General features: G+C 39.4%; 1 protein-coding gene across 1 annotated transcript in view; it reads right to left on the bottom strand.

The window, feature by feature from the left end:
• UVRAG (UV radiation resistance associated) overlaps positions 1-15,263 on the bottom strand; it is a 305,816-nt gene that overhangs the window by 248,650 nt on the left and 41,903 nt on the right. Inside the window, exon 3 of the mRNA XM_044258508.1 lies at positions 14,079-14,113. Coding sequence (XP_044114443.1) covers positions 14,079-14,113 — 35 coding nt within the window. The remainder of the gene's footprint in view (positions 1-14,078; positions 14,114-15,263) is intronic.

A 15,263-nucleotide genomic window follows, 5' to 3' on the forward strand; every position in this document is an offset into this window, starting at 1 on the left:
CTTTCTGGAAGGTTTTCAATTGACTTTGCCCAGATTCAGCAGAGGAATCACTACCTACAGCAGCTATAGCCTTAAAAAATGTACTTCTTACGACTAGAAAGTTCAAATGACTCCTGGATTCATATGGGCTACAGAATGGATGCTGTGTCAGCAGGCACAAAAACAACTGTAATTGCATTGTACATCTCTATCAGAACTCTTGGGTAACCAAGTGCATTTTCCACAAGGAGTAATATCTTGAAAGGAATCCTCTTCTGACCATATCTAAACAATGGGCTTAAAATATTCATGGAATCATGTTGTAAACAGATGTGCTGCCATTCAGGCTTTCTTGCCTCATTTATGGAGCACAGGCAGAGTGGATTTAGCACAACCTTTAAGGGTCCTAAGACTTTCAGAATGGTAAATGACAGTGGCTTCAATTTAGTCATGAGCAGCATTAGCCCCTGACAAGAGAGTCAGCCTGCCCTTCTGAAGCTTTGAAGCCAGGCATTGACTTCTCTAGCTGTGAAAGTCCTAGAAGGCACCCTTTTAAGTAAGAAGGCTGTTTCATCTACACAGAAAATCTGTTGTTTAGTGCAGCCACCTTATTACTCACCTTCACCAGGCCTTCTGGATGACTTGCTGCAGATTCTACATTAGCACCTACTGCTTCACCTTACACTTAACCCTCATGGACACACTTCTTTCCTTAAACCTCATGAACCAACCTCTGCTAGCTTCAACTTCTTCTACAGCTTCCTCACCCTCTCTTACCCTTCACAGAATTGAGAGTTAGGGCCTTGCTCTGGATTAGGCTTTGCTTTAAGGGAAAGTTGTAGCCGAACTGATCTTTCAACCAGACCTCTCAAACTTTCTCCACATCAGCAATAAGACTGTTCCGCTTTCTTAACATTGTGTGTTCACTGGAGTAGCACTTTTAACTTCCTTCCAGATCTTTTCCTTTACATTCATAACTTGGCTGTTTGGTGCAAGAGGCCTAGCTTTCAGTATATCTTGGTTTTAAACATGCTGTCCTCACTAAGCTTAAGCATTTCTAACTTGTGATTTAGAGAGGCATGTGATTCTTTCATTGAACGTCTAAGAGGCCATTGCAGGGCTATCAACTGGCCTAATTTCAATACTGTTCTATCTCAGGGGAAGAGGGGAGAGGCCTGAGGACAGGGAGAGAGGTGGGGGAATGGCTGGTTGGTGGAGGAGTCAAAACACAGACAACATTTATCAATTAAATTCACTCTCATTATAGGAGCGGTGCATGGTGGCCCAGAACAATTGTGATAGCAATGTCACAGCACCATAAAAAGTATAATCACAATGGGACACCTGGGTAGTTGAGCAGGTTAAGTGCCTGCCTTTGGCTCAGTTCATGATCCCAGGGTCCTGGGATCGAGTCCCATATTGAGCTCTCTGCTCAGCAGGGTGTCTGCTTCTCCCTCTGCCTGCCGCTCCCCCTGCTTGTGCTCTCTCTCTCTCTCTCCCTCTCTCTCTCTCTCTCTGACAAATAAATGCACAAAATCTTTTAAAAAAAGTACAATCATAATGAAAATTCTGAAATACTGCAAGAATCACTAAAACATGACACAGAGACAGGAAGTGAGCAAATATTTTTGGGAAAATGGCACCAACAGACTTGTTCAAAATCAGGTTGCCACAAACATTCCATTTGTAAAAACACCTTATCTGCAAAGTGCAGTAAAATGAGGTATACCTATAAGTACCTGTGCCCCCAACAACCATTTGCCGAGAGAGGAAACCAAGAAGAGGAGGAGGAACATCAGTCCAGAGGCTGGTGCAGCCGTGCCTGCAGCTGACGGTCTGGGAGACGGAGAACAGAGATGGGACACGGAAGTGGGAGGTATTTTGGAACGAGATGTGACAGGAGATGGGCAAAGCTGAGCGGCCAGCTAAGGAAAGAATCTAGAACATCTCCTGGGTCTCTGCCTCCAACAATGGGCAGATGATGTGCCAGTTTCTGCGCAGGGGAACACTGGCACAGGCAAAGGAGTGCAGCACAGGGACGGGGTGGGCAAGAGAATCGGGAGTCCACACCCCAACGCGCCAGCTGTGAGAGGCCTTTGGGACATGTGAGCGCAGACGTCAAGGGGCCATCTGGAGCCCAGAGGAGAGGGGAAGGTGGAAGAAGCAACCACGTCCCGAGCCAGGTCAGCCAGAGAGAGTGTGAATGAAGGGAGAAGAGGGCGTAGGAGGACCTACGTGCGGCCCAAAAGGTCTGAAAACCCACAAAACCCAAACCAAACCAACCAATCAATCAAGGTCATGTTCATGTGATGAGCTGGAGAACCTGTCTAGGCCCTCCGAGTCTGCTTCCTCCCCTGTAAAATGAGCTACTAAATCTTCCTCACAGAACAAGACCCCAAAGCCCCAGACACATAAGTAGGGGCTCAACAGATGACAACAACCCTAGGAGGGCTCCGAATTCTCCATCCCAACAAGGCCAGGAAAGGGTTCTCCAGCCAAAGCCATCAGAAATAGATCCCTCAGCCGTCTCAGTGAGTCAGTCCCCTCACAGCTCTGCCTGTTCTCCAGGCCTCTCCAGGGCAGCGGCAGGCCCTGACCTGGGAAGGAAGCCCATGCTGCATGCTGCTGCTCAGAATGACCACCAGTACTTCTGAATTTTGCTGCTTATTTATTATAGCTATTAGAAGGAGGATATATTCTAATTTCTTACTAATATGGCTTCATATGGTAATACATTTATTCAATACTTAAGACATTAAGAAGCAACACATACACAGTGCCCTCAAAATACCTCCAACTTGTTAGATTCAAACCTATAGTTAAATAATTACATTACTTCATGAAAAGTTCAGTAACAATATTATGCACAGAAGGGAATTAAACCTCAAACAAACAGGGGAAAGACATCACCATAGAGGCTGTGAAACTCGGCTTTAAAGGACAAACAGGATTTCCCTAGGTTAAAATAAGAAATTTCAGGCAGAAGGAACACAGTTCATAAGGGCTCAGCAGTGTGACATAGCAAGGTATGGTCAGGGAGCTAAGACAACTCCTGGAACACGCAACATAAGAGCAACAGGACACAAGGCTCGAGATAAACAAGAGGCTACACTGAAGGATATCTAGGGGCGCTGGCTGGTTTAGTCAGTCTACCAGACTCTTGATCCCAGGGTCATTGACTTTGAGCCCCACATTGGGTATAGAGATCACCTTACAATTTAAATTAAAACAAAAACAAAGTTAGAGAGGAGTAGGGAATTTGGGTAAATTGGAAGGGGAGGTGAACCATAAGAGACTATGGACTCTGAAAAACAATCTGAGGGGTCTGAAGTGGCGGGGGGGTGGGAGGCTGGGGTACCAGGTGGTGGGTATTATAGAGGGCACGGCTTGCATGGAGCACTGGGTGTGGTGAAAAAATAATGAATACTGTTTTTCTGAAAATAAATAAATTAAAAAAAAAAAAACCAAAAACAAAACAAAAAAACCACCTGAAGCATCCTTTATGCATTGCCGAGGAGTACTTTGAACAAGATATGGAGGATCCATGGGAAGGTTTTAGAGTTAAGAATGACAAGGTCAACTTTATTTTATGAAATAATTTTATTGTTCATTAAGAGAATCATTCAGGGGGCGCCTGGGCGGCTCAGCGGGTTAAGCATCTGCCTTCAGCTCAGGTCATGATCCCAGAGTCCTGGGATCGAGTCCCACACAGGCTCCCTACTCAGCAGGGAATCTGTTTCTCCCTCTCCCTCTACCCCTCCCCCTGCGCATGTGCTCACCCTCTCTCACTTTCTCTCTCTCAAATAAAATCTTGTTTAAAAATCTTTAAAAAAAAAAAAGAGAGACAATCATTCAGATAGCTGAAACATTCTGAAAAGTCAAAATGTTAAGGAGATTTCATGACATCAAATGATTTTAAGATGCATCTAGATTTCAGGGGTGTTAAACTGTGAAAAAAATGTGCATCTTAGAATCAATGAAACACAGTAACTAAGGGTCTTATCTAAGGTCTCCTAGTAAACACAGCTCCAGAATTTGAACCTAGGTCTCTAACATTCCTCTCGTGTTGTTTGGTTCTTGGGTTTTTTCCTCCCCACCAAAGCACAGAAGACAGAATTTAGAATAAAAGGGCCTTATGAGATTGACAACAATTTCCTTGTTTTAGAGCCCACAGCCAGAGGCAGAAAGAAAAAGAAAGAATTTTGCCCTCTACCTGTGCCCCATTCTCTGGGCAAAAGGAACTTCACAAGATTCAAACTTGCTCTTACTGCCCCATTACCATACTATACCCCTGAGCAGGGTTGAGACACAAATAAGTAATTACACATGACAGCAAAGGCTAGAATATTACTACTACAAGAAAGAAGTATTCATTCCAGATAAGCTATACTTAATCTTGACAAAACCTGGAGACCTGTGAGTCCACGGCTTCATCCCAATTTTTCAAAGGAGAATCTAGTACTATACACCATTAAATAACTTGCCTAAGATCATACATCTGGTTATATCTAGAGCAAGAGGTCAAAGTCTATATATCTGACTTTAAAGACATGATAACGATGAAAAGCAATTTAAAAAAAAGATAGTGACAACATCAGATGACTTCTGAATAGAGGTAGCCCATGCTGCTGGGGACCGTTTAGCATAAAGCAATCAGGATTTATGTCTTAGGAAGCCCCTGAAGGATATAAGATCTGATGTCACTCCTGATAGGCTTGAGTCAATGAGAAAAGTAAATAATGTCCCCTAAATAGGAAAGGGAAGGGGAAGGAGATATGAAATATTCAAATGATAGTATCTCACCTAACTGGAATCCTCAAATAGTCAAAAACAAGAAGCATGAAAATAGAACTACTTAAATTATCAAGTTAGATCAAATATATCCTATAAACTTAGAAAGTGTCAAGTCATTGCATACAATTTGTTTATTCCTAATTGGTATTAACTGGCATATTTTTCCAGAACATGAACTTTATACAAAAAAAAAAAAAAAAAAAAAGAAGGCACCTGGGTGGCTCAGTCAGTTAAGCTCTGACTTCAGCTCAGGTCATGATCTCAGGGTCCTGTGATTAAGCCCCATGTCAGGCTCCCTGCTCAGTGGGGAGTTTGCTTGTCCTTTTCCCCCTGCTTGTGATCTCTCTGTCTCTCTCTCAAATAAATAATTAAAATCTTTTAAAAAAGACAAACGAAAAAACAGTATCCAAATGGCCAGTAAAAGCATAAAACCTGAAAAGTTACTCAATTAGAATACTGTATGAGGAAATGTAAATTAAAAACATAGTACAATATCGCTATGTAACCAGAACTGCTAAAATTTTAAAAACAGATAATACCAAGTTTGGAGAAGGATGCAGAGCAACTAAAACCTCACACTGCTGCTGGGGCTGTAACTGGTATAATAACCATTTCAAAAAACTATTTGGAAGTATCCACTAAAGCTGAAAGTCACCTATGACCTAGCACATGACTCCTCTCCCAGGTATCCACCTAACAGCAGTGAAATGCATATACATGTGCACCGAAGGACATGGCATTAGAATGAACTACGGCATGCAACGACATGGATGAATCTCACACACGTAATGCTAATCAGGAGAGAACATGCCAGAGAGAGATTCAAAAACAAGCAAGACTAACCAACGGTGCTTCAAGTCAAGACAGTAGTTCTCCTTGGAAGCAGGGAGTGACTAGAGAAAGAACAAAGGGATGCCGATAATGTTCTACTTTTTGAACTTCTCCCTTTGAAAAGTCATCAGGCTATTATTTTTGCCCTTTACTGCAATGTGTGTTCTATATCAATGAAAAGTAATGAAACTATATTCTTTAAAGACCCAATAGCATAAAAAAATACAGCATCTTAAAAGGAGGAGGCTGAAGCAATAAATCAAATAAAAGTAACTCTTCATGATGTAAATTTAGGCCTTAAAGTCTAAAGTTTAAAGGTGTTAGAGGACCTCCTGACCTTCAAATTATACCACCTGAAAAAGTAGCTATTTACTCTATGTGTAAGATCACCTCTCAACAAAAGTACGTGTGCCCTAGATTATGACACAGTATAATTTCAAATTCTCACTCTCAGAGTAATAAACCACCAGAAAAACCATGAAATAACCACCCCTTCCCAAAGTGAAAAAAGGAAAAGACTTGGTGAATATATCTGAACAGGGAGAGGGAGGACTTGGGGGTGGGGGGGCAGTTGTATTAAATATTCATAAATACTTCATTCTAAAACAAATTAAAAGCCGTTGAGGGCGCCTGGGTGGCTCAGTGGGTTAAGCCTCTGCCTTCGGCTCAGGTCATGATCTCAGGGTCCTGGGATCAAGCCCCGAATCAGGCTCTCTGCTTAGCAGGGAACCTGCTTCCCCCCTCTCTCTGCCTGCTTATGATCTCTCTCTCTGTGTGTCAAATAAATAAATAATATCTTTAAAAAAAAAAAAGCCTTTGAAAGTGAGAGTGGTGTTCTGAAGTTACTTCATACCATTGAATAGATGACATGGGTTTCTTTTCTAAGCCAATACAACATTAATACAGCACAGCTATTGTCAGTCTTCTCATCACAATGACCTTCCTTTATACTTTCATGACATAGCCGCCAAAGAGCCGTAATTCCTGAGTTGGTACATACAGACACACTGAAAGACTTTATTGCCCAATAATGTTACTGTAAAGACCCAGATGATTTATATTTATATTTAACCTACACAGGTCAGCCTGTTTCATAGATGGAACAAATTATCCAAGCACTAGATGATCTAGGGACCTATAGCATATTCACTGTGGTACAGCTGCAGAATATCAGGATGTTTATGGCTCTGAAAAGTTCACTGCCCACTCACCACCCACAGAAGAATGTAAACTCATTATTTAGCCAGAGCAACTTCTCCCTAATGCTGCTCAATGACTGTTTTTTTTTTTAATTAAAGAAACATACTTGTACAAAAGAAATTTCAAAACATAAACTATCACTGTTCTTATCACCCAGTAACAAATGTATGGTCATAAGAAACACAACTTAAGAAATCATAAAAATTTCTCTAAACATACAAGATAACTCTCAGGAATTGCATGCTGACGTTATAAAGCAGTAGTTACTTCTCAGCCCAATAAACTCTTTTTCCCTGTCTAATTCACCTCTATTCATCCTTCACATCTCAACTTAGAAATAAGCTTCAGCTAGAAACCTTTCCTAGCCACCCTCTCTTAAAATGAGATAAATAATACTCCGATGTGTTTTCAAAGAACCCCGTTCTTCCCTGGTACTTTAACTGTATTCAATTATCTTAGTCTCCCTCCATATCATGTAGTTGTACCAGAGAGAAGTTAGAAAACCCCAAAGATGGTGCAGTTTAATACAGGGTAACATAATCTGGCATAATTAAGAGGAGACAACTCTCTACTCATGCATACCCATAGAGATGAAATGTTAATTTATTTGGCTACAATCAAGAGAAACATAAACTTTAACAATCACGCAGGCCAGTAACTGATAAAAAGTACACCATCGGGTCAGTTTTTTTTCCCCAAAGATTTAAACACAGCTCAGGAAGTCAAAATTCCAAACGAAGCTTATGATTCTGATAATTGTATCACATGTTGTCCCTAAAAATACTTGCTCTTGCAGTTTTCCTGGGATGCCTGGGTGGCTCACTCGATTAAAGCCTCTGCCTTTGGCTCAGGTCATGATCTTAGGGTCCTGGGATCAAGACCCGCATCGGGCTCTCTGCTCGGCAGGGAGCCTGCTTCTCCCTCTCTCTCTGTCTGCCTCTCTGCCTACTTGTGATCTCTCTCTCAGTCAAATAAATTTTAAAAAATAAAAAATAAAACTTGCTCTAGACCTTTGCTTATTCAATCACAAGGGCCATCATCACTGACCTCTACTCGACCTCCAGCAGACACTGACTCAGTTGAAGGAAGAAAGCTAAAGGAAATGTGAAGTAAGGCAGGCAGCATAAAGCTGTAGAAGGGCAGGGCTTTCCAACGTCACTATTGCCCTAGGGGCCTAAAGCAAGCTTCTCAGCCTGTCTGAACATCAGTTTCCCTAACTATCGAACTGGCGTATCTCTTACCTTATAGCATGGGTATCAGGATAAGTACCAATGTACATCATGCATCCAACACACAACTAGTATCAAAGGTGGGTAACTTTGTAATTGATACCTCTTATTTATTAAAGAAACACACATGTACAAATTTCAACACACACACAAACTACCACTGCTCTTATTCCCACTATGAGATTTTAATTTTGTAATAGAAGTTTAAAAACTCCCTCTTTGTAAAAGTATCTAATGATCAACTTTGTAATTGTTGAAGATGGGTACATATGGTTTCATTACCTAATTCATCTGTACTTCTGTGAATATACAAAATCAACTTTAGAGAATTTAGTTACTTCCATTCTTACTACTTCAATCATTTCGGTTATTAACCAATGACCCTTCAATCTAATCTCTTCCTGAACAACAATAACAAAATCCAAAAGTTAACAAATCATTTAGAGAATATGGCTACCTGAAGCCAGAGAACTTTAAAGCTGAATTGTACACTGACAATTAATTGTTCTATGTTAAATATATCTGAGTAGAAACCAGAGCTCTGACTTGTAACTTGGAGACACATCTCCACTTTCCAGCCTGCAGAAGCTGGATTCTTCAGTTACTCAATTCAATAGGCATTTATTGGACTTCTCTGGGTGAAGCACTGCGCTAGGGACATTAGAAAACAGAAAAATGAATACATCCAATGTCTTTGTCTACCAGATAGTGTCTTTGTCTACCCCTAACTTTGTGTGGCCTGTAACTATATATATCTCTATCTCAGGCTGACCAGCTCTTGACCATCACCTTCCATCTCTCCAGGTCATTTCCCTTGCTGCCCTGACCCTCAATTCCTCTGCCCCTGTTGCCATACTTGCCTAGCAAGATCTCAAACTACTTCTGCTCACCCCACTCAAGCCCAGCCAGACTAGCTTCTTAGCCAGTTCTTAAAGACCTCGAGGACACTCCTGCCTTTGTAACCTTCCTGCTTCCTGACTTGTAACAGTCTTGCCCCACACAGGTACATAGCTTTTCCCTCACTTACTTCAGGTGTCTATTCGAATGATTTCATCTATGTGACATTTTGTCTATGTGACTACCAAAGGAAACCAGAAACCAGCATTGCCAGATACTTTCTTATTCTGCTTTATTTTATGCCATTATTTTTAATACCATCTAACATAGTATATTTATCATTAATTCTAACATGCCCTTTCCTTCACATTGAGGATGAATTTTAATTTTAGAAATATTAAGATCAATAAGGTTCTACTATTTTTGACCACTAGGTGGCAGTCACTAGATGGCACTGTCTCTACATGCACAACCTTATAAATAACTGTTCTTAAACTCTTAAATTAGGCAAGCTGAACCCTGTTCACCTGTGCTGACTTTAATGCCATTTAAAATAACTCTCTGGGTTTAAACTGAAACAAACAAAAAGCCCTGTATATAACATCTATCAGATTTTTAAATTCAAAAGGTTAAAAAAACAGAACAACATAGAGTAACCCAGTACTCTCAAACACTGCTGGCAAGAGTGTAAATGAAAGAAAAATTTGGAAAAGCTATTTGGCAATAAATACTAAAGTGGATCCTATGAATACTCCCTAAAGGTCAACTCCTAGATATGTATCACATTAACAGAAATGTATACATAGGGTCAACCAACAGATACACATGAGAATGGTCACAGCAGCACTATTCATATTAACTCAAAAACTAGAAACTAACCAGATGCCCTCAACAGAAGAATGGATAAATTCTGGTACAATCACACAATGCAGTATTACAGAACAAACAAACTACAAATATACCCAAAATCTGAATGACTCTTAAAATACACAGTTGAGACTCTTTCAATATAAAGTGCAAGTCAGATACAAAGGAGTACATACTGTATGATTTCATTTCTGTATAGCTTAGAAGTCGATAAAATTAATTTATGATGTTAAGTCAGGACAGCAGCAGTAACTGAAAAAGGCCTGAGGGGCCTTCAGAGTCATTAAAAATACTCTACTTATTGACCTGGAAGCTGGTTATACCAGTATATTCAATTTCAGAAAATTCATCAAGTTGTATATTTAAAACTGTAATCTCTTCTTTATGTATGTTAAACTTCCAAAAAAAAGTATTAAGTTTTGTATAGGCAAAGGGCACAGACATAAAACAAGAAGACATGAATTTGGTATTAGAGAAGCAATATTTGTGAATGAAGGAAAAAAACCTAATCCATCCTTTTCTTTAAGACTTAATGAAATTCCCAGATTGAGAAAGCGTATTTATGTTCTGTTACTGAGATACAAAAGATTCCCAACACAGGTCGAGCAATATACCTAAAGGAAGGAAAGGCTAAATAAATACCTTGGAATGGGTAAAAGAAATATCAAAGTAACAAGAGGCTAGGAAGATCGAATCACGACTCATTCAGGACTATTACGAAGGTCCTGTGTTTCAATTTAATTACAAGGGTTTGTTTTTCTCAGTGAACATAAAATAATGGTGACTTTTAGATCTAACTTGGCTTAGGCTATTTTTCTTGTCTTACTTGTTTGCCAAATACAAGCCATCACAATGACTCTGGAGGTTATGAAGACGATGCATACAGGTCCCTCCCTTTGTAAGGTTTATCATATATATTAAAGAAGCTAAGACAACCAAAGGGACAGCTATCACACCGCTTTAGAATGGTATCAGTAGTATAAGGACAAGGTTCTTCGTTCTTTTGTTTTTTAAAGATTTTTATTTACTTAGAAAGAGAGAGGGAGTAGGGGCAGGGCAGAGGCAGAGGTGGGGGGAGAGAGAATCTCAGGCGGACTCCACACTGAGTACAAAATCCCACACAGGACTTGATCCCACAACCTGAGCTGAAATCAAGAGCCAGTCAGTCCCTGAACCGACTGCGCCACCCAGGTGCCCCCAAAGTTTTGTTTTCTCAAAGCACAGAAAAAGGGAAACCTCTTCCTGCTAATGTCAGATTGTAAGAAAGCTCTTCAGAAGTATCCAGAACCACGCTATTCAATACCATATCCATTAGCCACTTGTGGCTATTTGTATTAGAATTAAATAAAATTAAAAATATAGTTCTCCAGTATTACTGAACCACATTTTAGGCGGTCAGTAGCCACACATGGCTAGTTGCAAATGTACAGGCAAGGCACAGAACACCAACAACACCACGGCAGTGATCTGCAGTAGCCAAGAGTTAGAAAGACCCAAGGAATATGCACATAAGGTCAATACAATCTTTGGGTGAAAACATTCTTTTTAACTCATGTCCATTTTCCATGTTTCCTTTGACATCACAATGGCAAAAGCAGCCACCCTGGACTGGGGACCAAGCTAAAAATACAAACCTAGGAAAAACAGTTGAAGCCTTGAAGTTAAAGGAGTAAAAAAAGAATACAAGCTCACTAGAGTCCAGCTTAGTTCACCAGGGTGAAAATTCACCCAAAGCTTCAGTTAAAAATCAATGAAGCATTACTCTGCCTAATCTTTAATAGCTAATTGAGGATTGAGGGTTCAGGATATTACAAAGAAGTCAGTCAATAAACACATTTATGGAGGAATCCATTCACTAAGAAACACTGGCTGAGCACCTTCTATGTGCCAAGAACAAAGGGCAACCAGGAGGAATAAAAGCATTTAAATCACTAACTCTATTCAGCAGATATCACAACAGCTTACAAATCACCAGCTCCTAAGTAGGGAAAAAGCCCTACAAACTTTGCTCATCTGTGGTTCTTCAGAAACAGCAAGAAGGGAGATAACAGTGTGCCATCTCCAGCATATTCTGAAGAGTTGTTGACTCCTGTGGTGCTCAATGCCCATTAATCTGAATCAGACACAGTGATTTAACAAAAAAAAAAAAAAACAAAGAAGGAAGAGTCCTTTCCAAAAGAAAAGAACATATGAACTACTGTCTATCAAACCTATATTAAGCTATAAAAGATAGGAAAGACAATCCTTGCCAGAAATATCATAACCTCAAAGAATATCCTTAAAAAGCAACATAACCAATCAACATTTATCCAACAACTCCCAAGGAGTACATGGGGAGCCAGAGGACATAAAGATATTCAAGCAGTCTCTTGACCTCCAAAAGCTGACATCTACTTTGGGAGAGGAAACCGTTCATCAACAATCACAATGGACACAAATGCTCAAAGTGGGATCCCCAGGAAACAACTGCAGGACAAACTGTAACCGGAAAGGACCCTGCAAGTCTTTTGTCCAAATATCTCCATTGTCTGAAATCCATTCTACAGTATTTTTATAAAACATTTATTCAACCTAAGTACACCAGGCATGAAGGTATCACAACCTCATGGACATTTCAGAAGCAACAGAAGATGGGAGCCCCAAGGGCTGAAGAGTTAACATTCAACGAGATGGTTTTAGAAATATGAACTTGAAAGGCAAGTGAATACCAAGTAAATACAATAATGTAGAATAATATACTAACGTAGCACTATTAGCACAGGATCCGCTATGACCCAAATCCAGAGAAAAAGCAATGGGATGGTGTAAAACCATTTCCAATAGACTTTTGACTACCAAAAGGAGGGTAGAATAAATCAAGGTGAAATTCTATTCTACCTGCCCCTGCAACCACCCACTCTTCCCCAGCTCTCCCTGGTGTACAGGACACTTACATTTTCAACTGAGCCAGGGGACAAAGAGACACTAATACTGACTCAAGAGCTACTATGTCAGGCAGGGCGCTAGTCATTTCATGTCATTTACTATATGCAGAACAAGAGCTGTACTGGTGATTGGAGCTCCTGAGAAACAGGCTCAAGGAAACTGTCTGGCCCTGGATCCAAATTTATTATTTTATTTTAGAGACACTGAGAAGGCAGCTTGATAAAGAGGCAAGAGTAACAGAGACCTGAAGAGAGAGGTCTGAACTTAGGATCCAGTCCTATAGTTATGTGACTACAAAAGTTGTTGGGCCTCTCTGGATGTAAGTTCCTTAAGACCTACCTCATCTCCTTACAGGTTGTTATAAGGATCAAAATGGAACCTGTATGTAAATGGATTCTGTAAACATAAAACATAACTGATATCCATTTATTCATCTAACAAGTATTTACTGAGCATCGATACTATTCTAGACTCTACGCAAGGTCCCTGCCCTCATGGAACCTGTGTTCTAGTAGATGGGAGACACATAATCAACATAAAGAAATCAGTAAACAGAAGTTTCCATGAGTGATGAATGCTCTAAAGAAAATAAAACAGGTGACATAAAAAAGAGTGACTAGGAGAAAGGGAACCACTCTTAATGGAACAGTCATAGAAGACCAAACCAAAGTCCTATAATTTGAGACCTCAAAGATGTCTTTAGCCAAACAAAGAGCTGGGGAAACAAGTGTTCTAGACATAAGAAAGGGAGAGGAGTTCAGCATGTTTGAAGCACCAAAAAAATGAGGTATGCCTAGAGCACAATGAGTAAGGAAAACTATTGAGAAATGAGGTTGAAAAAGTGGACAGAGGCCAAATCCAGCAGTCTTGACCACTAAGAAGATATTATAATTCCCATAAAGTCCTTTTTTTGTCAACATGGCCCAATAAACTGAGCCATTTGTGCAAATATCTCATGTGTACATTATCAAAAGTAGGACACTTCCAATTAGCAATTCCTTAGCAATTCCACCACCAAAAAATAAGTAGGAAGAGCCTATGCAATGGCCCTAGACATACAATTCTTAAGAATTTTATCTAAACAAAGACATCATTTATTATGTTTCATAAACCAGATAATCAAAAAAAACTAACAGAATTATAGAATATGAATAAAAAAAACTGAAGTTTTTAATAGAGAAAATATCAGCTCATTCAGCAAATATTTATCAAGCACCTACTATGTGCCAGGCATGTTCTAAGGATGAGATACAGCAATGAACAAATCAATGAAAATTTAAGCAATAACTAAGCAGAAGATTTAACCGTAGAAGTATCATAATAAATAGCAGAACTGAACTTGAACTTATGTCTCAGCATTTTCTGAAACAGGAGTTATAGGCTTAGTCAAGTGTACCTGTCAGAAAGCAAACTTACCAAGGAATTCTTAATCACTTCACTCCTATAAAATTCTGGAAAAGAAGAAAAAAAAAATAAGTGATATGAAAGAAAATAAGCTCATTAACTCTTAATCCTATAAATTTTTTAACATATGTTCCAGTAAAACATTTAAAACATTTTCAAAGGAACTATTTTCTCTATACCTTTAGCTGTAAAAAATAAATAAATTAAATAAAAATTAAATAAAAGGGTCTTAAAGGAAAAATTTTCATTAAGACCAAAACTGTTAAAATTTAATTTAGCAAATTTTACCCCAGATTCTAATTTAATCCCTTAAAAATTTAGACTTTCTTCTCTCCTACCTTACAACCACTCTACAAAAACTGATTCCATATGCTCTGTAAGCATTAAAATCTCACGATTCTACAGACCTTCATGTGTACTGTAAACATTATGAACCTAGAGGCACAATCAAAAGAGAGAAATATGGCAGCAATGCAGACAAACACTGCCTCTTCTGAACCTGCTGAAGTCACCATCATGATGCTCTGTCTCTGCAGAGTCTACAAGGACCTTCATATCTTTGTGTTGCTATAAGACAAATTTCCCAGGTGTGATACATGGACCACTGGTACTTGACATGATGTTAGGTGATACACAGACACACTTTATTTTTTTCCTTCTATATTTAAATTTATGTCCCATATATTCCTCAACCCCTAACTGTAAGGTCTGAAAGGACGGAAGCATTTGTTTGATACAACTGCTATGTCCTCAGCATGTAAAACCATTCCTGGCACGGAGTAAACAATAAATACTTTTTAATTGAATGAGTTATTTTACTTAGTTTACTGAGTTATTTTACTAAGTTTAAAAATAATGATGGGTGGTTCAGTCAGTTTAGCACTCAGCACCTGGTTTCAGCTCAGGTCATGATCTCAGGGTCATGAGATGGGGCCCCAAGTTGGGCTCCGTGCTCAGCAGGGAGTCCGCTTGGGATTCTTTCCCTCTGCTCCTCCCCTTGAGTGCATACGTGACCACGTGCACCGTTTCACTCTCTCTCAAATGAATAAATCTCTAAAAACTTTTTAAAATAATGAACTTAAAAATATATATTAAGTATGTAATAGTATAAATGAAACTCAAAAAGAGTGAAACATGTCAAAGTTTACTAAAAACTAAAGCTAAGGAAGAGTCAGGCAATAAATGAACAGTAGACCT

This window comes from Neovison vison, chromosome 7 (assembly GCF_020171115.1).
Source record: "Neovison vison isolate M4711 chromosome 7, ASM_NN_V1, whole genome shotgun sequence".
NCBI lineage: Eukaryota > Metazoa > Chordata > Mammalia > Carnivora > Mustelidae > Neogale > Neogale vison.